Raw genomic sequence first — 27,183 nt, 5'->3', positions numbered from 1 at the left:
AGCAGATTAGAGAAGCCTTCCATCTGACAAAATCAAGTCCCCAAGTTATCTTTATTGTGACTAAGATTGTCTTGGCAAGGATATCTCCAATCAAATATGCAATTCATCTAAGAAATACGGTCATTGATTATTTTGAATAAAATACCTTTCTCCTTTTTCCTGTGCCTGACGTTGACTGGAGAGCCGGCATCAGCTCACCATAATCACAGAGAAAGGAGACGGCAGGAAGTTAGAACTCTGTGGGCTTGAAAACAGAAAGCTGAGTTGAAATCTCAGACCCTCTATCTATTTTTTTAATGTTTATTTATTTTGAGAGCACGAGGAGGGGAGGAGCAGAGAGAGAGAGGGAGACATAGAATCTGAAGCAGGCTCCAGGCTCTGAGCCATCAGCACAGAGCCCCACACAGGACTCGAGCCCACAAACTGTGAGATCATGACCTGAGCCAAAGTCGGATGCTTAACTGACTGAGCCACCCAGGAACCCCAACTACTTGCTAATGTACCTCTCTCTGAAGCACTATATGCCTATTTATCTCTATTTTGGTGATATGAGCAATTGTTAATCATCATTGCCTAGACCCATTACTTCATTGGGGGATACAAAAACAATGATAGTCTATTGTTTTAACTTCATTTATTAGCTTGAGCACTTTCATAAAGAGAAACTTACCATTCATTGGTATTTGGTTTCTCTGAAATGCAGTAACTATATCGTAATTGAAGGAAAAAAGTTTTCTTTTTTCCCCCCATTATTTATCATTTTTCAAGATAATGAACTGGATCTGTAGAATCACCCAAAGATGATCAATGAGGGTCGCTTTGATTTTGTTCTTTTTTGTTTTTTAGAATCATTATGAACTCATAGATTCAAATATATTTAAAGTGTTTAATCCATTGCAGTTATTCTTAGTGACACTCAAATGATCCTATCCAATCCTTTCATACTTCCTTGTTACTCTTTGATAACTTTTTTGCTTTCTGCTCTGATAACACGATCCAGTCTCATCTTACATGTATCTTGTCCCACATCTGGAATTAGTCAATCCTCCAAAGAACTATTATTACTCTCAGTGGAAATAGTATTTGAAACTAAATTCTGGGTATGATTGGCTCTCAGTGTTCTGGAGTTGTTCCTGTTTCTAAGACTTTTAAGTGAACTAGAGCTAGATAGAGCCTGCTTCAGATTCTGCGTCTCCCTCTCTCTCTGCCCCTCCCCTGCTCATGCTCTGTCTCTCTGTCTCTCTGTCTCTCTTTCTCAAGAATAAATAAAGATTAAAAAATTAATAAAATAAAAAGTCCATCTTTCCCCCACTGATTTGATTTTATTGCAAATTAACAAATACATTATTGCATATTAACAAACTGGGTCTTTATCTGGATTTCCTATTCTGTTCCACTGATCTGTCTCTTCATATGTCAATACCACCCTGTTTTGATTATAGAGTATTTATAATAAAGTTTTAATATGTTAAAGGGCTCTCCTAGCCCCCATCCTACATTGCTTTTTTTCACCCACAGAATTTTTATGGCTTTTTATTGTTATTCCAGAATAATAATAGAAAAAACTACCTGTTATATTTTAGTTGTAATTTAGTAATTTATAAATTAATTTACAGAGGCTCGACATCCATATGGCATGTCCTGCCCATTTGTTCAAATGTACTTTCACAGTGTTGAGTTTTTATATTGTTTTACATATGAGTAACGCTTATGTTTTTACGTCTCCGCTGTTTAATATTTAATACAAATGGGATCATCTCTTTAATTATAACTTATAAGAATTGATTTTTTAATGTTGCTATTATAATCTGCTGCTTTGATAAATTCTTTTACTATTTGTAGTTTTTCCACTCATTATCTTGAATTTTTGAGATATAAAATCAGATTCTCTGCAAACAGATTTGACCTCTAATTTCCATTTGTATGCCTCTAATTACTTTTTCTTACTTAAATGCATTAGCTAAAACTCTCTCACACAATGTTATGAAATAGTGGAGACAGTGTGCACTCTTGTTCCTGATTTTAATCAGAAAGCTTCTAATGTTTTCCCTTAAATAAAAAATAAACTGCTACATTTGGGATTTTGGCATACACACACACTCATACACATATATGTATACTAATTGCTATTTTGTTGAGTGTTCTTAATGTGAATGAGTATTAAATAATGTCAAATGACTTTTCTGAGCCTACAAAATGATTATATGATTTTTCTCCTTAGCCATATTAATATGATGGATTATATTAACAGATTTCCTAATGTTGGAACACCCTAGCATTCTTGGAATAAAATCCACTTATTCATGATATATTTTCTTAATATGCAATTGGATTCTGTTTGCTAATATTTTATTTATGATTTTTACATATATATGTAGACCAGATTGTTCCGTAGTTTTTTTATTAGGAAAAACCTTTGACAGGTTTAGGGATCAATGCATTTGTCTCCTTGTAAAACAAATTTCCAAGTTTTTCTCCTTCTATGCTCTGGAACAATTTCACCAGCACTGAGATGATTTGGTCTTTAATTTTCGTAGACTGCCACTGTGAACACATCTGGAATTGGTACTTTTTCACGGGGCAACTCTTTCACTACTCTTACTTCTTGCATAGTAACTATTAGTCTCTTTAGGATTCTGTTCTCACTGTGTCAATCTGAAGTCGCATTTTTCCAGAAAATAATTCAAAAAATTTTTTCTAGGAAGCTTCATCTAAGTATACATTCATTTAGAGACTCACACAAAATAAATCTCTTATGATTTAAAAATTCCTGTCACTTCTAATTTCGTGTATTTATGCTTTCTCCCTTGTATATCTTTCACTACATGCAGTAGCTGTTGGTTTCTTAATTCTGCGAATTTTTCAACTTTTGCAACTTGACATTATTCATAAATTCTACTCTTTTGTTGTTATTATTGTTTCCTTACACATTTTTTAATAGTCATCACTTCTTTCCTTGAGCTTTCTTTTGGCTTGTTTTTAAATTCCTTCTCTATGTTTCAATTTTAATTTATTTTTCATTTTTATTAATATAAATATTTCATAGTATAAATTTCCCTCTCCTACTGTATTCATAGATCCACAATATTCTGCTATTTCAACCTGTGTGTCCTCTTTGATCCAAGAGTCGCTAATAATGTTTTTACGTTTCTTTTTTTTTTAATACTTATTCATTTTTGAGAGACAGAGAGACAGAATGTGGGTGGGTGAGGTGCCGGGAGAGAGGGAGAGAGACAGAATCCCAAGCAGACAACAGGCTCTAAGCTGTCAGCACAGAGCCTCACGCAGGGCTCAAACTCACAGACCAGATTGTGAGATCATGACCTGAGCTGAAGTCGGATGCTTAATCGACTGAGCCCCCATTTTTACATTTCTAAAAGGAGTCTTTTTAAATTTTTATTTTATTCTTAGTTTATGACTCTACTGCATTGTGGTCAAAAAAAGTCTCATTTTTGTTATTTTTATTCTTTAGAATTTATTACTTTTCAAATTTATTTCTTTACTTTGTGACCTAAGATGCAATGAATTTTCATGAATGTTCATGTGCACTCGAAATGAAGATATAGTAGGCTAACAACTTCCCCCAAGATTATCAGGTCTTATTTCTAGAACATGAAATATATTACTTTATATAGCAATATTTAAAAAGTCTTTGCAGATACAATTAAGAATTTGTAGATGGAGAAATTATCCCGGATTATCCACCTGAGCCCTATTACCCAACTACAGGTGACTTTATAAAGGAGGGGCAGGGGCACCTGGGTGGCTCAGTCGGTTAAGCGTCCAACTTCAGCTCAGGTCATGATCTCACGGTTCGTGGGTTCGAGCCCCACATCGGGCTCTGTGCTAACCGCCAGCTCAGAGCTTGAAGCTTGTTTCAGACTCTGTGTATGTATCTCTCTCTCTGACCCTCCCCTGCTCACGTGTCTCTCTCTCTGTGTCAGAAATAAATAGAAACGTTAAAAAAAAAAAAAAGGAGGGGCAGAGGGAGATTTGACATACAAGAAGGGCTGTGTGCATATGGAACAGAAATCTGAGGATGCTGGCCTTGAATATTGGAATGAGGCAGGTGATTGACACCTTGATTTTGGCACAATGAAACTGATTTGGACTTCTAACCTCCAGAATGTGACAAAATGAATTTCTGTTCTTTTAATCCACCAGAATGGTAGAGATTTGCCACAGCAGTCATAGGAAAACTAACACATAAGGTGTTTTCTCTATTTGTCAGGTTTCAGAGATTTGTACCTATGCATGTGATCTATGTTACTGATTATCTTATCTGGATTTTTTATATTCTTCCTGATTTTTTTCCCGCTTGTTCTGGCTCAGATTGGGAGAAATATATTTATACTAATGGCTCCTACTATTCCTGAGTTTCTATTTCTCCCACCAACTTCTGTTGTATCTGCTTTGGTGAAAATTTTGTCACATTTTGGGGTATATAATATGGGGTATACATCTTTAGCCTTTAGCATTATAAAGTGCCCTTTGTGGTTTCTTGGATGTGCTCTTATAAACAACATACTGTGAATTTTGCTTGTCAGCCAATTCTAAAATCCTTTTATAGGTGAATTTAACCCTACATATTTATTAGTATAATCTGTATACTCGGCCTCATTTCTATCATATTGGTCGAGACAGACTTCATTTATTTGCATTGTCTCTTTCTTTTGGTGTTTAGGACAAGTTTATATTTTTGTTCTAAGGTTACCTTTAGAATAATACCTTTGTATATTGATCAAATCATCTCTTCTTTGGGATACTGCTTATCAGTTACCTATCATGAACAATATTCGAATTAGCTGGAAATCTTTTCTTTCTCCTTCCCTCCTGTTCCTTCAGCACCTAAAGTAAAAGCTTTTTTCTTCTAATTAACACCAACAGGGCAGTCAGCAAGCTCTTCTCATTTCTGTATGTTCTTCATCTTATCTTCCCATTTTTGATAGTCTTACAAATAGTTATAGTTTTTGATAGTTATATATTTTTTTTATCTGAGAGAGAGAACACTTGTGCAAGTTGGGGAGAGTGGCAGAGGGAGAGAGAGAAAGAATCCCAATCAGGATCCACACTGTCAAGCACAGAGCTCCACGCAGGGCTTGATCTCATAAACCATGAAATCATGACCTGAGCCAAAATCAAAAGTCAGTCACTCAACCAACTGAGTCACCCAGGCACCCCTGCATTTTTTATAGTTATATTGTTCCAAATTGCAGAGCGGATAAGCATTGTATACTGATCACCTCCATTATTTCAATCATTTAGATACAATATCAGAGATAAGTGTAAAATCAATTCCCCTTGAATACTGAAGTCAAAACTCAATTTCTCGGATTAGCTTACAACCTGGACACAAGCAAGTGACTAATTTCTGCCAATCAGAACTTTGATCCAGAAGCAAGGAAGGGCACCATGCACTCAGCAGGCTGGAAAAGTTAGTTGCCCAGGCAGCCAGCTTCCACAGGCACTGATGAAAGGGAAGTTTCTCAATGATTTTAAGGCCATGTTCCTCATGCAGAACTGGCATTGGTGCTGGTAGCAGTAGTAGCTGCAGTAAGATTTAATTTCTGGTGTTTGTACTCTGTGGTCATGTTGTAAGGGATACAAGTTTTCTGACAGGCCAATCCTCCACCTTGGTTTTAAAATCCTAGATTTGAGATTGTTTCTCCAGCCTCTAGCCTAACATTATTGTGAACTTCCTAAAAGCCCTTCATTTATTCCCTTGTATGCTTAAGCAGAGTAGATACAGTTGTTTGTATCCAAAAGTCCTGACTGGAATCATACCTGGAGGTCACACATCTCCTGTTATTGTTGTGAAGACTAAATGACATAAGTTATGCTAATGTACCGAACACACACAGAATAGTGCTCAGCAAGTATGTGTTTCTCTCTGGAGGCAAATAATGGGTGCAGAGGCAGCCATTAGATCATGTTGAAGCTTCTGAACTAGATCTCCATTTATAAAGACATATTTGAGCCCTGGACTTAGAATTTCAAAACCTCAAATACTTCCCGGAATCTTCTTAGTCCTTTAAACTAAAAAAGCAAAGGTAATATGCTTTACATGTGAGGAAAAATATGGGTGCCCCTTTAAAAAGAAATTATAGGAGCTCCTGTAGCTCAGTCGGTTAAGTGTCTGACTCCTGATTTCAGCTCAGGTCATAATCTTACGGGTCTGTGAGTTCGAGCCCCATGTTGGGCTCTGTGCTGATTGCATGAACCCTGCTTGGGATTCTTTCTTCCTCTCTCTTTCTGCCCCTCCCCCTAAATAAATAAATAAACTTAAAATTTTTTTAAATAAGAAGACTATAATGATTTTCAAGATAGCAATAGCAGAGCATTAAACCAAGCAAATGGGCCTTCTAAGTATGTATGCCCATGAAGCCTGCCCTGTCCACATGAAGCATTTCTGATTGTCTTTCTCATCTACTGGTGTTAAGACTAGAGAGTACTGGGCAGCATGGGCGGCTCAGTCGATTAAGCGTCCGAGCTCAGCTCAAGTCATGATTCCGTGGTTTGTGAGTTTGAGCCCCACGTTGAGCTCTGTGTTGACAGCTCTAGAGCCTGGAGCCTGCTTCAGATTCTTTCTCCCTCTCTTTCTGCCTCTCCTTCTCCCGCACTCTGTCTCTCTCTGTCAAAAACAAATAAACATTAAAAAATTAAAAAACAAAAACAAAAAAAGAATACAGAGTATCTCAGGGACACCTAAGCCCCTCTCTCTAATTCTACCCCTAAATTCTATTTAAAACAAGCAAGTCATGATATTTCTATACCACAGTTGGCCACAACAAAAAGCTTTCCAGCCAACCATACAAAATTGCTTTACTGATGCAGTTACATTTCAAAATTACAATTACAAAATTACTTTAGTCAGACAAAAATACATTTTCACTTTAAGGCAAAAAGTGAAATACATACTCATCTTAAACACTGAAAGACAGAGAATATCAATGCCAAAAGGAACCAGAGAGAGTTCAAGCCCACTGGGTTTATGTTTAGGGAAATTGAGTCTCAATGAGGCTAACTGCCTGCCTAGAGAGAGTAACACAGTTAGTGCTGAATAGAGAACAGAACCTCAGGCTCCTGAAATCTGGTTTATTTTTTTTTAATGTTTTAATGTTTTTTATTTATTTTTTGAGAGTCAGAGAGAGACAGCGCAAGCAGGGGAGGGTCAGAGAGAGAGGGAGACGCAGAATCTGAAGACAGGCTCCAGGCTCTAGCTGTCAGCACAGAGCCCGACGTGGGGCTCGAACCCACGAACCGTGAGATCATGACCTGAGCCGAAGTCGGACGCTTAACCGACTGAGCCACCCAGGTGCCCCTCCTGAAATCTGGTTTAAATTTGCCTCTTTTTATGTGTCACCACCTCCCTTCCTTTTCGTCTCAGCAGCACTGCAGCAGTTAAATTTTCTCCCCCAGTCATAAATCCACAACAAAAGTAAGACTGCTAGAGAGTAAAAGAAATTCAGTATTAAAAGCCATCAGGGCTTGCAGGGAAACCTTCTATATTAAAACAAATTTTCTTTTTAATTACAACATCTATGCAATAATTCAAGTCAAAGTACATAAAATAAAAGGTGATATTCTACCCATTAATCCACTCTCACTTCCCAAAACGATCACTTCTATCATTTAGGGGAATATCTATTCAGTTATCTTCATCCCAAAACTCAAATCATCAGTTCAGGTTATTTAGATCAAGCCTTATTTTTTAATGTTTATTTATTTTTGAGAGAGAGAAAGACAGAGACAGAGACAGAGTGTGAGCAGAGGAAAGGCAGAGAGAGAGGGAGACACAGAATCTGAAGCAGGCTCCAGGCTCTGAGCTGTCAGCACGATGCTGGGCTTTAACTCGCAAACTGTGAGATGATGACTTGAGCAGAAATCAAGAGTTGGATGCTTAACCAACTGAGCCACCCAGGCAACCCTAACAGCGACATTTAAGAAAAAAATGTTTTATTATAAGCAGAAACTGAACCTAATTACTGAAAATAGATTATGTGAATTTTCTTAGTGTACTGACATTTTTAGCAATAGTGAAATAGTCACTCAATCCTTTGTATATGGAAAGTAAAGAGAAAATAGATGTGCAACAATCCATTTATACCGGAATTTCCTTTGTACTTTGTTTCTGTTGCTTTGACCAAATTCTCTTTTCTTTACATTTAATCCTGCTGCCAGTGTAAACTCATTAAGTATTTTGGAATAAGGAAGGTGTCACACAGGGCAGTATTCCTCATGAGACTTCCATATTTCTGATTTAGTGATGAACTATCTTGTAATAATTCTTTTCCATTTCTCATTTTTGTTTATTCACTCTTCAATTTGGGGGGGGGGGGAACCTTTCCAGAAATCTTTTGGCAATTCAAGGCTTCAACATATGCTACCCATTTTCTGTTTTGAAGATGTAAGAATAATAGCGGCTCAAGGGGGAAATGTGTGCACGCTTATTTACATGCCAAAAACTACATAAATTACATCACTACTTTATCTTTGTGGCATTGCAAATAAAGTTCATTAAAACTATTTTTTAAACTTTTTATTTATTTTTGAGAGAGATGGGGGGTGGAAGGGCAGAGAGAGAGAGAGAGAGAGAGAGAGAGAGAATAGAAGCAGGATCCAGGCTCTGAGCTGGCAGCACAGAGCCAGATGTGGGACTTGAACTCATGAATCACGGAATCATGACCTGAACCGAAGTTGGAAGCTTAGCCGACTGAACCAGCCAGTCTCCCCTCATTAAAGCTATTAATGGCTGCTTTTCTTGGGCCATAGGAATTACCTGACGCTATCTAACATACCAATGCTCTATAAATAATCTTTAAATTTATCTTTCTGCTGTTACTATTACGCTGTAGATAGACAGAAGGAAAATTAATTTTTCCAATACAACATTGCGACGCAATTAACATTCCTATGAATAACACCATGTTAGAAACTCCATAGATTGTGAACTCTTTGCTATTCAATTTGTTCAAATTCAGATTCCTAAGCCAAACTAAATTAAATCTTGGTTCCGATTATGCAGAAAAAGTCTCTTCGCGTGCCAAATCAGCTAACCAGTTAACTCTGGCAGCCAGAACAACAGCCTGCCGTCTTGGAGTTGGCAGACTCCGTCTACTGCGACACCAAGGCCACGCTCTGCCAGGTCGCTCAGGAGCTCCAAGAACTCACACAGCTGTTTGCCATCACCTCTCCACCTGTCTCACACCCATCCTTCTGCCCCGCCCCTTACCTTGGCCCCGCCTCTGCGCTCAGCGAGCTTTCCACGCCCCCTTGCGTTCAGCCAATAGCTGGTGTCATTGGTGGGAGTGGACGTTCCCTTCCAGCCAATGCAAGAGATCCTTGCTATCCTGGTCCCGCCTCTGCCCGCAGCTCCTGCCGGAAGATGGCGGCGGCCGCCGAGTTGAAGCTGCTGGAGAAATCCCTGGGGCTGAGTAAAGGGAACAAATACAGCGCTCAGGGCGAGCGTCAGGTGAGAAACGGGGGTGGCGTGGAGAGGAAGAGGTGGACAGGAGCGGGGTCGGCTGAGCACAATTAGGACGGGCTGGCCGGCAGAGGCGCACAGAATGAGGATGCGGCTTTCCTTCTCCCCACGTGTCTGCGTCGCAGGAAGGGCTGGCGTCCCTCGGCCTTCCCCGGCGGCCCTGGCTCCTAGAGGGTGGAGGGGAACCTCCCCGCGTCGGGCTCGGCCTGAACGTTTTCTCCTGGGAGACTGTCATCCCGTTCTGGGAAGGCGAAGAGGGCCCTCAAAGATTCCTTAGAGAGACCAGGCTGGAGGCCCCGCGTTTGCATTCAGTGACGGCATTTACTAGAACACTACCTTTCATTCAGTGTCATTCATCCACTCCAGAGAGCTAACAGGATGCCAAGCAGCACTGTGCTGGAGCGGGGGAATGCAGCAGTGGTTGAGACGGACACACTCTTTCCTCCAGCGGAAGCTTGGTTTTTTACGTAGGTGAACAAACATTGCTGCTGTTTTAATTACAATAAGTGAAAAATGCTACCCTGATGCGTAGATGTCCGAGAGAACACATGATTGATTGGCCTTAGTCCAATCGGGGAGATTCAGAGAAGGTTTTTCTGAGTTTTTCAGGTTAAGTGTGCAACGTGCGTAGAACTAGGAATGCATAAGGACTCAGATTTCTCAGGGCGTTGAAGAACTTTGGTGTTTCATAAACATCGTTGTGTGACGTGGATGGAAGGTACTAGAAAAGAATGATTGTAGGAAGACAACTTTAGATCCTTTTTTCGTCCTTTTGAGATTTTTTTTTCCATGTGACGTTTTTCTTACCTTTTCTTCAGTTTGGTCCATGGTAAAAAAGCAGTCCTAGTGTACTTTCTGTACAGAAGTTAACCTGAAACCTAGAAAAGTAATGGGACTTGGCGTAAGATCAGCCCATAGACTGGTGGCAGCGTAGACATTGGAGACAAGCCCTGCTTTTGCTTTTTCCTGTGGCCTCTTACTGACCTCTTCCCTTCGCCCACTATTCCCTAGTTTGGTTTCTGTTTTTTAGAGAACATCGCCAAGACATGAGCCTTGGAGGCCTATCTAGTATGAGAAACAGTCTTTGGCAATTTAGGGCAGAACAGAATATATACTAAATGGAGGAAAACACTGTTGAGGAATGTGTAGGAGAAAGTTAATTTTTTAACTGTGAGGTTGGGTTTGTAAACTTCACAGAAAAGTTGCTATTTAAGGGTATAAGACCAAAATTAGGAAAGATTGGGAAGTTTGGGGCAAGAGATAGACTAATATGAAAAGTGCTGCAATGCAAAGTAAGCCCAAAATTACAGTTTGAGGACAATTGTGAGGGCTTTGGAGTTCAGAGTGTGGTTTCTTGTTTTATTTTAATTAAAACTTTTTTTTTTTTTTGGTCTTAGCAGAGGGTAGCTATTGAAAGTTTCAGTTTATATATTTGGAAAAAGGGATGGGATTATATGAAAGGATTTCAGTCATTTTGGGAGGAAGACAGTTGACAACAGTAAGCCAGCAATGATGTGAAAAGTTGGAGTTCCAGAGCGGACCGTCAAGAAAGAATTTTTGACATGTCTTTGGTACAAAGAGTGTGGTTTTATTAAAGCACGGGGACAGGACCCTTGGGCAGAGAGCTGCACTGGGGCTACGTGTCTGAGGGATTTGGAGTCACGGTTTTTAGGAGCTTGAGGGGCTAGCCGTTTTTAGGAAAAGGTCATTTACTACTGTCTAGTAAATCCTTCTGAGCCCCTTCAGATGTGTTATCAGTGGGCCATACGCTTGGAAGATGATTACTAACATATATCTCAGGCCGGGGTCGGGGGGGAGGGGGGTTGGAATAGAGAGAAAGGAAGTTTCCAAAGGAATTTTCATATGAGACTTTAAGGTTCTGGGCTAATGTTAAGCTTAGGTTGCCTTTTCCCCAATGCAAAGTATTAACATTGAGCTGGATTTCTAGAGGAAGGGTCACTCTGCCTTTCTCAAGGACTTATTAATGGGTTGTAAGTTGTAAGAAGTTTAATTTTTTTCTTTTGCCTTTGTTCTCCACATCAAGCAAGAAGGCATTCTCTGCAACATTACCAATTACACATTAGTCACCTGTCTGTACCTCCTCCCCGTCCATAGTTTCAGTGTCTGCGGTTTCAGATACCTTTGGTTAGTCATGTCCAGAAATAGATTCTATGTCAGAAGGTCAGGAGTAGCCTAGCACTATGTCACAATGCTGATGCCGTCTACCTCACTTTATCTAATTACGTAGGCATTTGGTCATCTCACATCATTGCAAGAAGGGTGAGTATAGTAGGATATTTTGAGAGAGAGAGACCACATTCACCTAACTTTTATTACATTATATTGTTATAGTTGTTCTACTTTATTTTTAGTTATTGCTGTTAATTTCTTTCTGTGCGTAATTTATAACTTCAACTCTATCATAGGTGTTTATATATAGGAAAAAACATAGTATGCATAGGTTTGTCATTTCAGGCATATCTGTGATTTCAGGCATATCTGTGATTTCAGGCATCCACTGGGGGTCTTGGAACATACTCCCTACAGATCAGAGAGGACTACTGTAATTAAATATTGAAGGGGAGCCTGGGTGGCTCAGTCCGTTAAGCTTCTGACTAGCTCAGGTCTTGATCTTGTGGTCTGTGGGTTTGAGCCCTACATCAGGCTCGGTGCTAACAGCTCAGAGCCTAGGGCCTGCTTCAGATTCTGTGTCTCCCTCTCTCTGCCCCTTTCCCACCTGCTCTCTAGCGCACGTGCCCCTGCCTGTGCGCTCGCTCGCTCGCTCTCTCTCTCTCTCTTAGAAATAAACATTTAAAAAACTTTTTTTAATTGACAACAATCCAGGGGCACTTGGCTGGCTCAGTCAGTAGAGGATATGATTCTTGATCTCTTAGGGTTATGAGATCAAGCCCCACATTAGGTGTAGAGATTATTTAAGGAAATTTTTAAAAAAAATCAAAAACAATCCAAAGATCCAGCTATATGAGAATGGTTCATTAATTTATGGTACAGCAGCACATTGGAATATTACTTATATACCCACTGATGGTGATTACTTAGAAAACCATGGCATTCGAAGAATAATATGAAAATAGCATGTGCTCCATGATTGCATCTACACAAGATTTGTGTACTTTAGGCTGTATAAAGGAAAGAGAATGGACTTTATGTGTCAGTCTTACTTTATCCAAACCCTGACTGCCATTACAAAGCAGGTGATCTGGTTCTTTGTAAGATGATGATGAGATTACTTACCAACTTAGAATCTGTATGATTAAATGAGAAGGTAGCCGGGAATTTTCGAGTTGTGGATGGTAGGATTGTGGATAATATATTTTTACAAATAATCCTCTTTAGAATTAAATGTCATTTCCCCACACACTGTCATTGTTTGCAAGTTCTTTTAATGTTTTGTTTTTTAAGTATAACATACATTCAGAAAAGTGAATAAATCTTGATGAGTTACCACAAAGTGAACACAGGTGGATAACAACACAGGCAAGGAATAGAACATTACCAGCACCCCCAGATGTGCTGACAGCTAAAGCCCGGTGCCGCACTCAAACTTAAAACTGTGCGATCATAACCTGAGCCAGTCGAACACTTAATTGACTGAGCCACTCAAGCGCCCCTCCATGCATTTTTTAAAGGGTATTATCAGTGATCTTAGAGGTGGAGACTTCATTTGAGTATGAAGGCAAAAGTGAAATTTCAAGGAGCTAAGTAAGTGGTGAATGGGAAGTAGGTAAGGGAATGAAAAACCAGAAAGTACCTTTTATTGCTTTAATTTTTAGGAGGTAACCTTTGAATTTGTATCTGAAAATGTTAATCTCTCTATATATTTCACAAGGTCTTGTTGATCTAAATGTGAGCATGAAAGTGCCCTCCAAAGTGTAAATTACCTTACAAGTACAGATATTATTTAGTGACTGCAGAAAGCAGCCATCTTCTCAAGAAAATACTCTTTTTTGGTTTGCTTGGGTCGTTTAGATTGTATGCTTTTTTAAAAACATTTATTTATTTTGAGAGAGAGAGAGCGAGTGCGTGCGCGCGCATGTGTGAATGTGAGCCAGAGAGGGGCAGAGAGAGAATCCCAAGCAGGCTCTACACTGTCAGCAAGGAGCCTGACGCAGGGCTGGATCTCAGGAATCCTGAGATGACCTGACCTAAAATCAAGGTTTGGTCGCTTAACTGACTGAGGCCCCCAGGTGTCCCTTGTTTTTTGTAATTGGTCAGTCTCCCCATCAGGTGATACTTTCCATTTTCTTTTCTTTCCTTTTTTTTTTTTTTTTAAGTTTATTTATTTTTGAGAGGGAAGCAGAGAAACTGGGAGAGAGAATCCCAAGCAGGCTCAAGATTTGGATGCTCAACCGACTGAGCTTCCCAGACACCCCTCCCCCCATTTTCTTTTAAATTTCTCATAGGTCTTTGCTTGGTTGTACATCAAAAACATTTAAACAAATGAGCAATTTCTTATAAGCTGACCTTTTGTATTACTTGTGCTAATAAGGGAAACAAAAATGGGATTATTTTTCAGATGATTACCTGAAGCCCAGACTATAATCATTTATATTTTGGAACATTTTTAAAACTATAAAATATTGGCCAATAGTGACCTTACTCTACATAATTCCAGAATTAATGGATATGCAATTCATGGCAACCAAGTCACATCATAGCCTATACCTAGTTAATGAGATAGCTAATTAAATTTGATCACATATCACTGAAAGCAGCCTAGATCTCCTTTGGTGGTTCTGACTACATCAGCATTAAGTCAGTGTTACGTTAATTGTATCTTTTTGTTATTACAGAAGTCCAATTTATTGAAGTATGTTCATCTTGCTAAAATAGAGGATTGGTGGACTTGATTGAAATTAATGCAGTGTTATTAGATTTCCATTTTTTCCTCTGGTACAGGCACAGTTATAAATTATGTAGAGGCATACCAATGTTTGCAGTGTTATGACCAGTTTCACTCCAAGCATCTGCTATCAAATTGTAAATAATATAACTACTGTTTTGGTGAGTTTCATTTGTATATACTTTAGTACCTTAGAGTAGAATCCTAGAGTGTCTTGAAAAAACAGTGAGGGATTTGATTACTTAGAACTTAAAATCATGATGGTACTTGTTTTTTTAAGTTTATCTGAAGAATTTTTTCTTTTTAAGATTCCAGTTCTTCAAACAAACAATGGTCCGAGTCTAACAGGACTGACTACGATAGCAGCCCATCTTGTCAAGCAGGCCAACAAAGAGTATTTGCTTGGGAGCACCGCGGAAGAAAAAGCGATCGTTCAGCAGTGGTTGGAGTACCGGGTAACTCGTGTGGACGGACACTCCAGTAAAGATGATGTCCGCACTCTGTTGAAGGTACTATGACTTTGCTGTAAAGGCTACAATAAACGCATGAACTGTTAGTAGCAGGAAACTCTCTTCCCCCTGAGAGTCTGTAGCTGAGGTTAGGGCCTTCTTGTTTCCTTGTGCCTCAAGGTAGTTTGTACCTGTTGTTACCTGTGCTAGAAAGAGTCCGCCAGCCCTCCCCCTTCACATCTCAGCTAGATACCCCTTCCTCAGAAATGTTCTCAACCACTTCTCTCTCTAACAGATGTAGGTCCTTGTTCTTGATGCCTTTTCTCATAACATTCATCAGAGTCAACAGTTATTTGTATGATTATTATTTAATGTAATGTTTTAATACTTTTTTCCCCCCACTCAGCAGTAAAGTACTTTCTCAGGGACAAAAAGGGAATCAGAATCTTTGAGACTTACTGAAAAACGCTGTTAGATTGATCTGAGAAAGCCCACATTTTTTCCTTTGAGACTTACTGCTTTAAGATCTGTATTTTCTTTCTAAAGAAGGCCCCAGAGTCACCAACAATAAATAACATTCCGGGGCATGTGGGTGGCTCAGTTGATTAAATGTCCGACTTTGGCTCAGGTCATGATCTCGTGGTCTCTGGGTTTAAGCTCCATGTCGGGCTCTGTGCTGACAGCTCAGTGCCTGGAGCTTGTTTTGGATTCTGTGTCTCCCTCTCTCTGCTCCTCCCCGCTCTCAAAAATAAATAAACATTAAAAATTTTTTAAAAATCCAAACTGTATGTTTTATTAATTATTACATAAAAATAAAGCAGATTAAAAAAATTTATAGAAGCTTAGAATTTGAAGGAATCTTAGAAATCATCCAGACAACCACATACCAGTGCAGGAATCCTTTTTGTTTTCTAATTTTATTCCCATTATTATATAAATTGGTAGTGTAAGTTGTGTGAGAAGGTCTCATAGTGCTAAAAGCTTTTCATTTATCACTCTGGTGGAAGTGGTTTAAGCTATATTCTTGATAGATATCATCAAGAGAACTGGTAAATTTCAGACCCTGTTTCTTTATAGGTGCTTTCTGATCAACTATTGACGCTTAATATCCACACCGACACTTCCTGCTGGCCTCTGCCATGCTCAGCGGCATTTCTAGAGGGAAGCAAGCATGTCTGTCCTCTAAGTGAATGAGATTTCAAGCAAATGTAACACTCTATTGTAATTTTCCAGAAGAAAGGATAGTAATAGGACTTAATTCTGAAAGATATGATCAGAATTTCACTGAATTGGGTTTAGAAGTCCAAAGTTGTATTCAGAGTTTTGGTATCAGGAACATGGAAGTAATTCCACCAAAACCTTGTGTCTGGGATCTATGAATATTGTTTGACATTCCAATCAAGAGAATCTGACCAGAGATATTACCATTTTTGAAATATACAAGTGGACAGGTGATTTGGTTGTCCTTGCCCTACCACAGTTTCCTAATCTGTACCTGCAGTGACGTGCCAGATGCAGCTCTTAAGGGCTCATGATCCGATGACCCCTCAGGCACAGCCCCTGTCCTTACAGAGCTCAGACCAGCGGGAGAGACAGATGTATGTATAATGGACTGCAATGTGATTTTTTTTGGCCACTTGAGCATAGATGAGAAAGGGTTATCTCCTGTTTTGCTTTGCTTTTTGCTATTTCATGATAGTGTTTTTATCTTAAAGGCAATAAATATTAAAGAAATTTAGGAAATATAAATAAGGAGAAAAATTTCAAGAACTGCTACTAACACTTCTGTTTACTCATCAAATATTTATTGAACTTTTGTGTTCTTTCCATGCTTTTCCTTTCTGTATATACATGTGTGCGCTTTATTTTAAAAGTGGGTAGCTATTGGATACTGTAACTTGCTTTTTTGTTGTTCACTGACAGTGAGTTGTATCTTTTATGTCCCTAAATAGTTATTTATACTACCTTTTTGATAACCTGTTAGTATTGCATCATATAGTTGTACCAGAATTTAAATGATCTTTAAAAATTTGCCTCTATGTGTGTTCTTTGCCCAGTTTTATACCAAGTTGTTTATCTTTGTGTTACTTATTTTTAAAACTTTCGCTAAGAGGATATTACGAAAGAGTTTACTTCTTACTCTCTATATAAAGTTTTCAGGATAAAACCATGATTCTAAGTTTAAATGGCTCACAATTAAGCTAATACAGAATTTCAAAATGGCAGACATTGCAGAACACTAACATTTGTTGAATCTAGAAAGAGGATGTACAGCTGCTTATTATACCACTTTTTCAATATTATTAGGAAGTTTAAAACTACTTAGGAAAAAAGAAAACTCAGAACTCTGTAGGGGGAAATATCTGGCATGGCAATATTTGGCAGTGGCATGGGAAAGACTTCTTTAAAACAAAGGAAATGAACATCAAACATTAGTTCTGTGAATATTCTGAATATGGAAAATTCTGTAATATGGTAGGGACCATTTGATTTATATCAGTAATCAAAAATATTTAATTGTAGTTTTTTAGTCTTTAAAGATGACAACCTTGAGAGTCTTTATAGCTTAAACATCCATATGGATTCTACTCTAAGAATATATACCCAAAATAATTCATAATGGGTCTTAAAGAGATATTGGTACAGTCATGTCCATAGCAATATTATTGACAATAACGGAAAGGTGGAAACAACCCAGGTGTCCATTGATGGATATACAGATGAACAAAATTCATTATATATAAACAATGGAATATTATTAAGCTCCAAAAGGAAGAAAATTCTGACTCATATAACAACATGGCTGAGCCTTGAGGGTATTATACTAAGTATAAGCTAGTCACAAAAAGACAAACTCTCTGTTTCCACCTATTTGCCACATTGAAAGTAGTCAGTGCCTAGAAACAATGCTGGTTGCCAGGGTCTGGGGTCAGCGGAGATGGGGAGTTCAGTTTTGTAAGATGAAAAAATTCTGAAGGTTGGTTACATAATAGTGTGAGTACCCCTGATATTTACTGAATAATCCACTTCAAAGTGGTTAAGATGGTAACATGGTTCTATTGCAATTAAAACTTTTTAAATATACATATATAAAAAATACAGCAAACCACTAAATTGTATAGTACTCTTAAGAGAAATTGTTGAGTGCTCGCTTCGGCAGCTCATATACTAAAATTGGAACAATACAGAGAAGATTAGCATGGCCCCTGCGCAAGGATGACATGCAAATTCGTGAAGCGTTCCATATTTTTGGTTAATATCCAGAATCTATAAGGAACTCACCAAACTACACGCCCGAAAAACAAACAACCCAGTGAAGAAATGGGCAGAAGATATGAACAGACACTTCTCCAAAGAGGACATCCAGATGGCCAACAGACACATGAAACGATGCTCAGCATCCCTCCTCATCAGGGAAATACAAATCAAAACCACACTGAGATACCACCTCACGCCAGTCAGAGTGGCTAAAATGAGCAAATCAGAGAACTCTAGATGCTGGCGAGGATGTGGAGAAACGGGCACCCTCCTACACTGTTGGTGGGAATGTAAACTGGTACAGCCCCTCTGGAAAACAGTGTGGAGGTTCCTCAGGAAACTAACAATAGAACTCCCCTATGACCCAGCAATAGCACTGCTAGGAATTTACCCAAGGGATACAGAAATGCTGGGGCATAGAAGCACATGTACCCCAATGTTCATAGCAGCACTCTCCACAATAGCTAAAACATGGAAAGAGCCTAAGTGTCCATCAACAGATGAATGGATCAAGAAGATGTGGTTTATCTATACCATGGAATACTACATGGCAATGAGAAACAATGAAATCTGGCCATGTGTAGCAACATGGATGGACCTTGAGGGTGTTATGCTGAGCGAAATAAGTCAGGCAGAGAAGGACAAATATCATATGTTTGCACGTATAGGAGGATTAGGAGGAACTTAACAGAGGACCAAGGGGGAGAAGAAGGGCGGAAATGGTGGCGGAAAGGGAAAGAGGCAAACCATGAGAGACTCTTGAATGCTGACAAAAACTAAGGACTGATGGATGTGAGGGGGAGGAGGGATGGGCATGGAGGAGGACACTTGTGGGGATGAGCACTGAGTGTTATGTGGAAACTAATTTGACAATAAACTTTGTAAAAAAAAAAAAAGAAATCGTTGAGATTTTTTTATATTTTGATTGAAAAAGTAAATCTAGCATGAGCATAATTTACAAAATGGTCTCCCCAACCCTGGGGAGATAGATGGTCATAGATGGTATTTTGAACAACATTTTTTAATGTTTTCTTTTTTCTTTAAAATAAGACTAATAATATTTACCCTATTTTTCAAAATGAGGCGATTGCTTTATGATCTATTCGTTTGAATGAATCTGAATCTATTAATGTCAGAAATGAAGTTTATTAAATTAAAAGTCAGTGTTTTGTTTCCTAGTAGTTTTCTAAATGTTCCAAATCCAGTGCTATGGTAGTTAACTTAATTATTATTGCCTTTTAGATATATGTCTTTTTTTTTTTCTTTTCCTTAGGATCTTAATTCATATCTTGAAGATAAAGTCTACCTTACAGGATATAACTTTACCTTAGCAGATATCCTGCTATACTATGGACTCCATCGCTTTGTAGTGAGTATTTGAATAGTTGTTAGCTTTTTTCTCTGTAATGTTCACAGTGATTTTTTTTATTTGCCTTGAATTGAAATCAAACTTGCATTTTCACCTTTCAAATAAAAATGAATTATTTGTATACAAAGTACCTTATGCACATGCACATATTCCTTCCACATAATCCATCAAATGCAGTAACTTCCTGTTCCTTGACCTGTTAGCTTTCTCTTCTTTGCTCCTGTTCACAGCTACTTCTCTTGCTACTCTGTGGACTTCACCGTCATCATGGCCTAGACTGGCCCCCCATCATCACCCTCCCACTCTCCTTCTAATTCTTAATTCCAGTACTCTGTCTTCTGAACAACCCCTGCTCCTTAGCTCTTAATCTCTTACTCATCCCATCATTACCCAAAGCAACTGGGTCCCTTCCCTTTTTCCAAACCTGTATACTTTTTCTCCATCCGACCTGGACTCCCTTTTGTGTACCTTCAAATACTCTAACTACTATCTACAGCTTCTTTGCTCCACTGTACGCTCACCACCCTCTCCCTGTAAATCTTTGCCTCTTGGGCAGTTCTAATAAATGCTTCCCTCCCATGTCCAGGCTGAGGGCTTTTGGAGAAATCAGAAAGAAAGCTACAGATTGGTGCTACTGTAAATTTATACTGATCAGCTCTTCATTCCTCCCAGGCACACGTCCAGACCCTTAGCACTTTCCTTAATGTCTCCGTTTCCCTCCCACTTTATCTTCACATTATCTCGGAGCCTTCCTCCCTCTTTCAGCTGTAAGATGGAGACTATTCGTTTGGATGCTCTCATCTTCCAGCCCTCCCCCACCCCCCCATGCATACATCCCTCCTGTGTCCCTTTTCTCCCCTCTTACTTGAACTCCCTCTTGTCTCACTTTTCTGCCTTCTCACTTAAACTCCCCCTCCTACCCTATTTCTGGATCTTGTCAAATGTTATATCCTTCCTTCCTCACAACTGCAATTTTCCCCTTTATCTGGTCAGTCTCTTTAAATTGATTCCTGTCCTAAATATATTTGCAATTATGTGGCACTTGCTATGTTCTCTATACTTTGTAAACGTTAACTCCCATAATCCTTATAACAGCCCAATCAGGTAGGTACTGTTATTATCATCCCCATTTCACAGATGAAGTAAGAGAGGCATAGAGAGGTCAGATGTCTTCTGTGAGATCACACAGTTAGTGACAGTTGGGCTTCAGAATCTGGGCTTCCTTACGTCTATCTCCACCTGAAACTTCCTCCCAACACCCATCTTCTCCCCTGTGGAAGAAAATAACCCATTTTCTGTATTCTGTGCCTCGTGCATTCAATTAATCAGGTTCTTTTGTTTCCACCTCCTGGATGCCTCTCTCATATGTCTTCCTGTGATCCCGAGTGACAGCACCTTAGTTCCAGAATTCATTATTATCTTCTGTCAGGGCTGTTGAAATGGCCTCCTGCCACCAGTCTCCTCTCATACAGTCCATCTTCATTCCCACCCAAGCGATTTTTCTCATGAATGTGTCTTTCTCAAAATAATGAAGTAGCTTCTCACTGCCTGGACAGGAGCCCCTTCTTCATCTCGACCCTGCCAGCCTCATCATCGTTACTCTCCCCACACGCCTCTCTCTTGGCCATAACATACTCCCTGGTCCCTCACCCTGTGCTCCCTGAGCGAGGGCCCTCACACAGCTCTTCTCTTTTGCCCCAGCCCTTATCTTCCTCCCGAATTCATTCACACTCCACCAGGTGTCACTCAGCTACAGCGCTGATTTCTTGGGGGGGGAGGAGGGTCCCCTCCGGCTCCTGAAGCCTGCCGAGTGCTCGGTCCTTAGTTTCTCCTAATGCCTCCCAGGCTCCCTCAGCTCTGGCTTGTTTCACTTCTCACTGTAACTCTTCTTGGAAAGTTCTCTGCCTTTCAAATCGTAAACTGCTTGAGTCAGAGACTGTGGTGGTTCGTGACTGTGACACTTCTGTCGACATCATGCCTCACACATGCATACTGTCTGCACTCCCCTCCGTAAATATCGGCTAACGTAATTAACATCTCTCTATTTTTCAGTTTTATGTATATTTTCTCCTTGTACCTCATATAAAGGAGACAGAACTAGTGGTACTACCCTCTTATTGTAGAGAAGGAAATTACTGCTTAGGAAACTTGAGTGCTTGTGCAGGGACCGCCTGGGTGTTGGAAGCGCCACGACCAAGTCTGTCGTCTGCTGCAAATGTCACAATGCATAGGGATGCCCCTCATACACCGTCAAATACCATGATACGATATAGTAGTTTCGTACGATAGTTTTTCTTCACCCCTTCTCAAGCTCTAATTCCTCAGTTGGATTTACTCGACTTACTAAGCATCGTTCCTCTAAGATCACTGCGGGACTGTGCTCAGCTCTATAACATTGTCACCGTAGCCACCTAGTACATTCTTTCACTCAGCCCAATAGTCTCTGTTATTACGATGCTTAAACTGAGTTTATTATATGCTGCCCATTTTACTATTCTCAAGAGACCTAAAAGAAATCTAAAACTCTGTTTTCAAGCAACTGTTGCTCTCTTCAAAGAAGTAAGACCATTTTACAGGAAGAGAATTATTGAATAAAGCAAAGGGCTACTTCCTGGTCAGAATATTATGTGAACAATTAAAGAGGCAGATGGAATAAAGTAAAATGTAGGATCATGAAATTGTCAGAAAAACATCTGCAGGATTTGGGTGGCTTTAGCTATCTAAGGAAATTTTCATTGTCTCAGAAAGCTTATGATAGGGGCGCCTGGGTGGCTTAGTCGGTTAAGCGTCCGACTTTCGCTTAGGTCATGATCTCGCGGTTCGTGGGTTCGAGCCCCACGTCGGGCTCTGTGCTGACTGTCAGCTCAGAGCCTGGAGCCTGTTTCAGTCTGTGCCTCCCTCTCTCTCTGACCCTCCCCTGCTCATGCTGTCTCTCTCTCTCTCCTAGAAATAAATAAAAAAAAACATTAAAAAAAACTAAAAACTTATGATAAATTTGAATATAAATATTGCATTTAAGTAGAATGATCCTATGATTTCTCATCCAGAACAACACTTTTGACAGTGAAAGGAGGGTTATTAATAATTATTAATCATTACTGATACAACAAGAATAAAGTGGGACAGAAGTTTCCTTACACTCAGAAGAGATAAGACTCCATTTCAAGCAAAATAAGGGAACTGGGGAAGAAAAATGTCATGTCCACCTCCCAGCTCTTAGCAAATGCATTGTACAACTAGATGCTTATTGAGATCAGCAATACTTAGCAATCTCTTCCTGTTTGTATTTCCTGTTTTAGATTGTAAATCTTTATAGTGTGATCTTTAGTTTTATGCTTCAGTGCGATTAAATCTAAAATTATCTTATTTGAGTGTGAAGACAGTTTAAATAGAGCTGAAATTCTTTGATCACCCCAGCTTCCTTTTATTCCATTCTAGATTCAAAATATTTTAGTAGCTGTTTGAATGTAGAAGGGTAACATGGCACGGTTTACCTCATTTCAAAATGCAAAAGCCTTCAAGCTGAAGAGAGTTTGCTATTATGGTATCTACATGTCTTTATCCCGGTGAAACCTCAGTCTTTCAACTAGAAGGTGTCTGTGGCTGGACCTGAGGGAGAGTTCACTGCTAAGAGCATGGCTGCTTCCCATAGGGGCACAAGAACAACATCTGTCTAACAACCACAACACCCTTGTTGACATTATAAAAACATTTAAGTGTGACACAATTTCATTTTAAAGCTTAAAATTAGGAGAAATGTCATCTAACCCTATGTGTGGTGCTAGCCACCGGCTGTTGAGGGCCCGCCGGGCCATCACTCGGTCGAACTTTTTGTTGCATCGAGCTCTCACTGAGGAGAGCCATTTCTCCCATCTAATAATAATTTTTAAAAAGACCGTAATAAAGTGTAACTCTTGCACACTGAGTGTGTGTTTACTAGCTTATCATGTCATGTGGTAGGGAAAGGAAATACTCTGAGAAAGAGGAGCTTGTATGGAATTTCTTTGCCAGCAGAGTGAACAACATAATGTAAAATATTCATAGCATGAACCGCAAGTTATTTGGGTGCTCCCAAGGGCGTTGGGTTTCATGCAGTTTAGAAGTGTTTTTGTTCAACACAGTGTGTTAAAACTAGGATTACATTAACAATATTTGGTGATCCGTGCCTATTTGTATTTCTTATTTTGGAATGTATATCCTCTTTACATGTAGCGACTTAGGATATTATAATGAAGGATATTATACTTCTCTTTTTCAAAACGAAAGTCAGTGGAATAACATGTAAATCATCTAGCAAGTACTCCATTTGGCTTCATGAAATGAGTCCGTAACCAAAGCATGTCTCCCACCCCGGTCCAAGCGCAGGCAGAGTACATATGTCAGAGGAGTAAACACCTTCTCAAGGAGGCCCTTGCAGACTAAACCCTCTACTGTGGTGGATTGCACTGTGGTGTTAAATGGCATCCCTGCTGAGTTAGATGTAAATCTATCCAGGTGAGAAAAAGGTGATTACTGGGTATTAATTCAGGCAGAATCAACGTGCAGTTCAGATCGGCCACCTGCTCGTATTCATCAGACAGTTTCTTGTGCTTCGATTGCTTTGGTGGCATATACTTACCTTGTTGTCGTGCATTCCGTTGTCTATTTGTTCATGCTATTAAATACTTCATGAGTAATCAGCACAGTGCACAAAACAGCAGTCAGGGAACCTTCCAAGTCCTCAGATAATCCCATAGAATTTCGCTTCAGGTTAAGCCCAACTTTAGTTGTGGCTAACTTACTCTAATTATAAGATCTGGTCTATCTTAATTCCCGTTGAGGAATAGTACTTTGTTCTCCCTTTGTTAAACTGCCAGTTAGAGTAGCTGTTTATTATGATACCAGTGACTCATTGCTTTCCTAAAGTGATTGCACTCGTAGATAGCAGTCCCTGTGAGCAGACTGTTGCTCAGGATTATTAAAATCCTTTGTAGCATTGGTATGCTGTCGACTATCAGATTGTTATCAACTAAAGTACATTTGTTTTGAAGTCAGTGGAGGTATGTCGTTCTTTTAGGAAGGGAAGGAAAAGCATAAGAGATCTCTGTGGGGCTGTCCAGGAACACTAGCCATAAAGAACGTCCCAGAAGTTGCACGGTGCCAGTTGGAAAGAGAGCAAACCAGCCTTTCACCCTGATCTGGAATGGGTCACTTGAGTGTTTCTCACGTGCCTTCATGGGAAATTAGTGTCTAAGAATATTATCTGTTTGGCTTTAAAGTTCAGACCAGGTACAGAGAGCCAGTATAAATAAAAAGGATGATTAGGTAGAAAGAGTCAAGCATCGTTGCTATAGACAGCCACATGTAGGCCAGTGAGAAGCAGGAAATGGAGAAATCTCTTGTGGTAAAAAGTACTTTATATACTTTTATATATAAAAGTACTGTACACACATACACACAGACACACATATAGACAGTCTTGACCAATTTTCTTGACTAATGTGTTCATTTTCTATCTCCATGCCATAGACTAATTATATTGTAAGTGAAACAGTTATAGTAACAATTTTTGACAACTAGTTGCAACCTTACACTGCCTTAAACAAGATGAATACATAATACGTGTAGCAGCTTATATGTGAGGATTTGAACCTGAAACTTAAATTTTTTATGTAGCAGAAGCAGAAGACTCTCACTGCTGATAATTTAAGTAAAGTGAGCCAACAGAGATGGACTTTTGAGACTACCAAAGACAATGTTAAAAGATCAGATATTGATACAATAGTATCCTCAGGTCAAAGGTAAAAAGGAAGGCAAGATGATTTGTATCAATTTTGCTTTTTTAATAGCCTTCTAATAAATATAAAATGGAAATATGAGTTCAATTAAACATCTGCTGAGAGAATACTATGTGTCTACCTTTCAATTTTATCACCCTTATTTTCTGCAATAAATGTTGCATACCAGAGTGATTTGTCCTTCAGTTTTGGTGACCCAGGCGGAATATTTGCCTGTAGACACAAGTATATGCTAAATTCCGAACAGCCACAGGACATCTCCCTCACTGAAAGGGCCATCTTTATAAGATTGCCAATGGATTTGACTTTATAAGTCTGCCAGACTTTATAAGTCTGCCAATAAGCAGACTGCCAATGGATTTGAACCACAGGAGGTGTTTTTTCCTTGTGTAAAATATTTCAGTCGGTTTTATAGACACTTGTAACATCTGAATAAATGTTGATTCAGCAACAGCAGAAGGAGTTACACTACTCATAATCATGGGCCATGGCTCTCAGTTACTGCCCCACTAGCTCTCTTTACCTGACAGCTCTCCGTGAGTCTAGTTCAAGGTTTGTCTTAGAGAAAGTTCATTGAGTCACCTTCTTTGGAATTTGAGCCCAGTGAAAAAATGATAGGCACCAACTGTCCTTGTTGCGTCTTTCTTTAAGCAGATATCTCTTGGCATTCTTGTAGCTTGACAGGAAATTGTGTGACCCACTGCACACAGTGGAGATAGAGTTCAACTTTGTGGCAAACAAGATTGAAAAGGTCTTTTGTTCATCTGAGGCTTATGCCACTGGAAATAGCCCTTCCTTCTTGTAATAAGCAATAATCACTTGAAATTAAGAGGGTCATTGTCTTCCTGAGTACATAATAGAAAGGAAGTGATAGTCTCACGCGCTCCCCCCCACACACACACACCAGCTATCTATTAATGTGTGTATATATGTGTATATACCACGTATACTAGAGTTTACATAGTATTCCCTTGTTAAACATGTTAGATCCTAATAAACCTTTCTTATAGATTTGCTAAAAAGATATATATATTATATATATATAGTAGGAAGAACCAATGTCTAACCTTTTGGGAGCTATTCTCTAACTTTCTCCTATCTTCCTTTCCTGTAAAGTAAAAAACAAACTCTCTGGGCCTCCAGATGGTGGATTAATATAAATTTTGCGTTTGTTCAAAATTTGAGAGTTCCCTAGAAAGCATATCTGGTGTTAAACTGAACATAAAAGCATTAAACAAATGGCTCTTGTAAGTGACTAAAATCATTTACTCCTATGTAAATATGTTGGCTTTTGAGAACTGGGTTGTCCCACCCCCCCCCACCCAGTTTTTATCTTTTACTAAATGATACTGATAATTGTTCTTATGTAATGTCTGTGTTGTGTGTGTTTTTAATCTCTACTTAGGTTGATCTGACAGTTCAAGAAAAGGAAAAATATCTTAATGTGTCTCGCTGGTTTTGTCACATTCAGCATCACCCAGGGATCAGACAGCATCTGTCCGCTGTTGTCTTCATCAAGAACAGACTATATACTAATTCCCACTAGAAGCTATCCAGGACATACGGAAGCGTGGCTACAAATATTTTAAGTGGAAAGTATATTCTGGACCAGAGGATTAACGTAAACTGATATGCAGTCATTCTTTGTTTGCTGGGGTTGATAGAATAAACTTACCTGAATGTTTTCTGTCTTTAGTTGAAATTTTGCAGCTTTTTTACGTAAAAATTCAACTGTGAAAACTTTGAGTTGAGATCAAGTTATCCATTACCTTGTTTTTATAGATGAAACTTACTTTAGTACAACTTACAAATCAGTGGCTTACTCTTAAGGGAAAAAATAGTCCTTTCAGTGGCTGACATATTTGGCTATTTATTGACCTCTCCCTCGTATTTTAAAATTCATTTTCCGCTTATGGATATTTACAGTAATTTGTTTACTAAAAACTATAATAAATTGTGCCAAGGATACAGAAAGGGAAGAC

The 27,183-nt window shown here is 39.1% G+C and overlaps 1 protein-coding gene, 1 long non-coding RNA gene and 1 other non-coding gene across 3 annotated transcripts; 2 read left to right on the top strand and 1 right to left on the bottom strand.

The window, feature by feature from the left end:
• The first annotated feature begins 9,342 nt into the window (after positions 1-9,342).
• EEF1E1 (eukaryotic translation elongation factor 1 epsilon 1) lies at positions 9,343-26,892 on the top strand. Its single transcript, XM_039254398.1, has 4 exons — positions 9,343-9,472; positions 14,657-14,857; positions 19,329-19,424; positions 26,607-26,892. The coding sequence occupies exons 1-4, from the start codon at positions 9,386-9,388 to the stop codon at positions 26,745-26,747; spliced, it is 525 nt and encodes a 174-aa protein (XP_039110329.1). The 5' UTR covers positions 9,343-9,385; the 3' UTR covers positions 26,748-26,892.
• Positions 9,957-11,758, bottom strand: LOC120246787. Its single transcript, XR_005532145.1, has 3 exons — positions 11,573-11,758; positions 10,292-10,362; positions 9,957-10,205 (listed from the first exon to the last, which is right to left on the bottom strand). It is a non-coding gene; the product is annotated as an uncharacterized LOC120246787 (long non-coding RNA).
• On the top strand, positions 17,942-18,048 carry LOC120246807. The gene has a single exon (XR_005532153.1). It is a non-coding gene; the product is annotated as a U6 spliceosomal RNA (small nuclear RNA).
• Positions 26,893-27,183: the final 291 nt, after the last annotated feature.

This window comes from Hyaena hyaena, unplaced genomic scaffold (assembly GCF_003009895.1).
Source record: "Hyaena hyaena isolate Hyena2069 unplaced genomic scaffold, ASM300989v1 scaffold_481, whole genome shotgun sequence".
Taxonomy (NCBI): domain Eukaryota; kingdom Metazoa; phylum Chordata; class Mammalia; order Carnivora; family Hyaenidae; genus Hyaena; species Hyaena hyaena.
The sequence above is the reverse complement of the archived record's forward strand: the minus strand, read 5'-3'. Positions and strand labels throughout refer to the sequence as shown.

What these genes read in the sequence shown, in the direction of transcription:
- EEF1E1 (XM_039254398.1), top strand. Translation starts at nt 9,386, where the DNA reads ATGGCGGCGGCCGCCGAGTTGAAGCTGCTGGAGAAATCCCTGGGGCTG. An exon ending in ATGTCCGCACTCTGTTGAAG is followed by an intron (nt 14,858 to 19,328) that starts GTACTATGACTT and finishes TCTTTTCCTTAG; the next exon opens with GATCTTAATTCATATCTTGA. An exon ending in ATGGACTCCATCGCTTTGTA is followed by an intron (nt 19,425 to 26,606) that starts GTGAGTATTTGA and finishes ATCTCTACTTAG; the next exon opens with GTTGATCTGACAGTTCAAGA.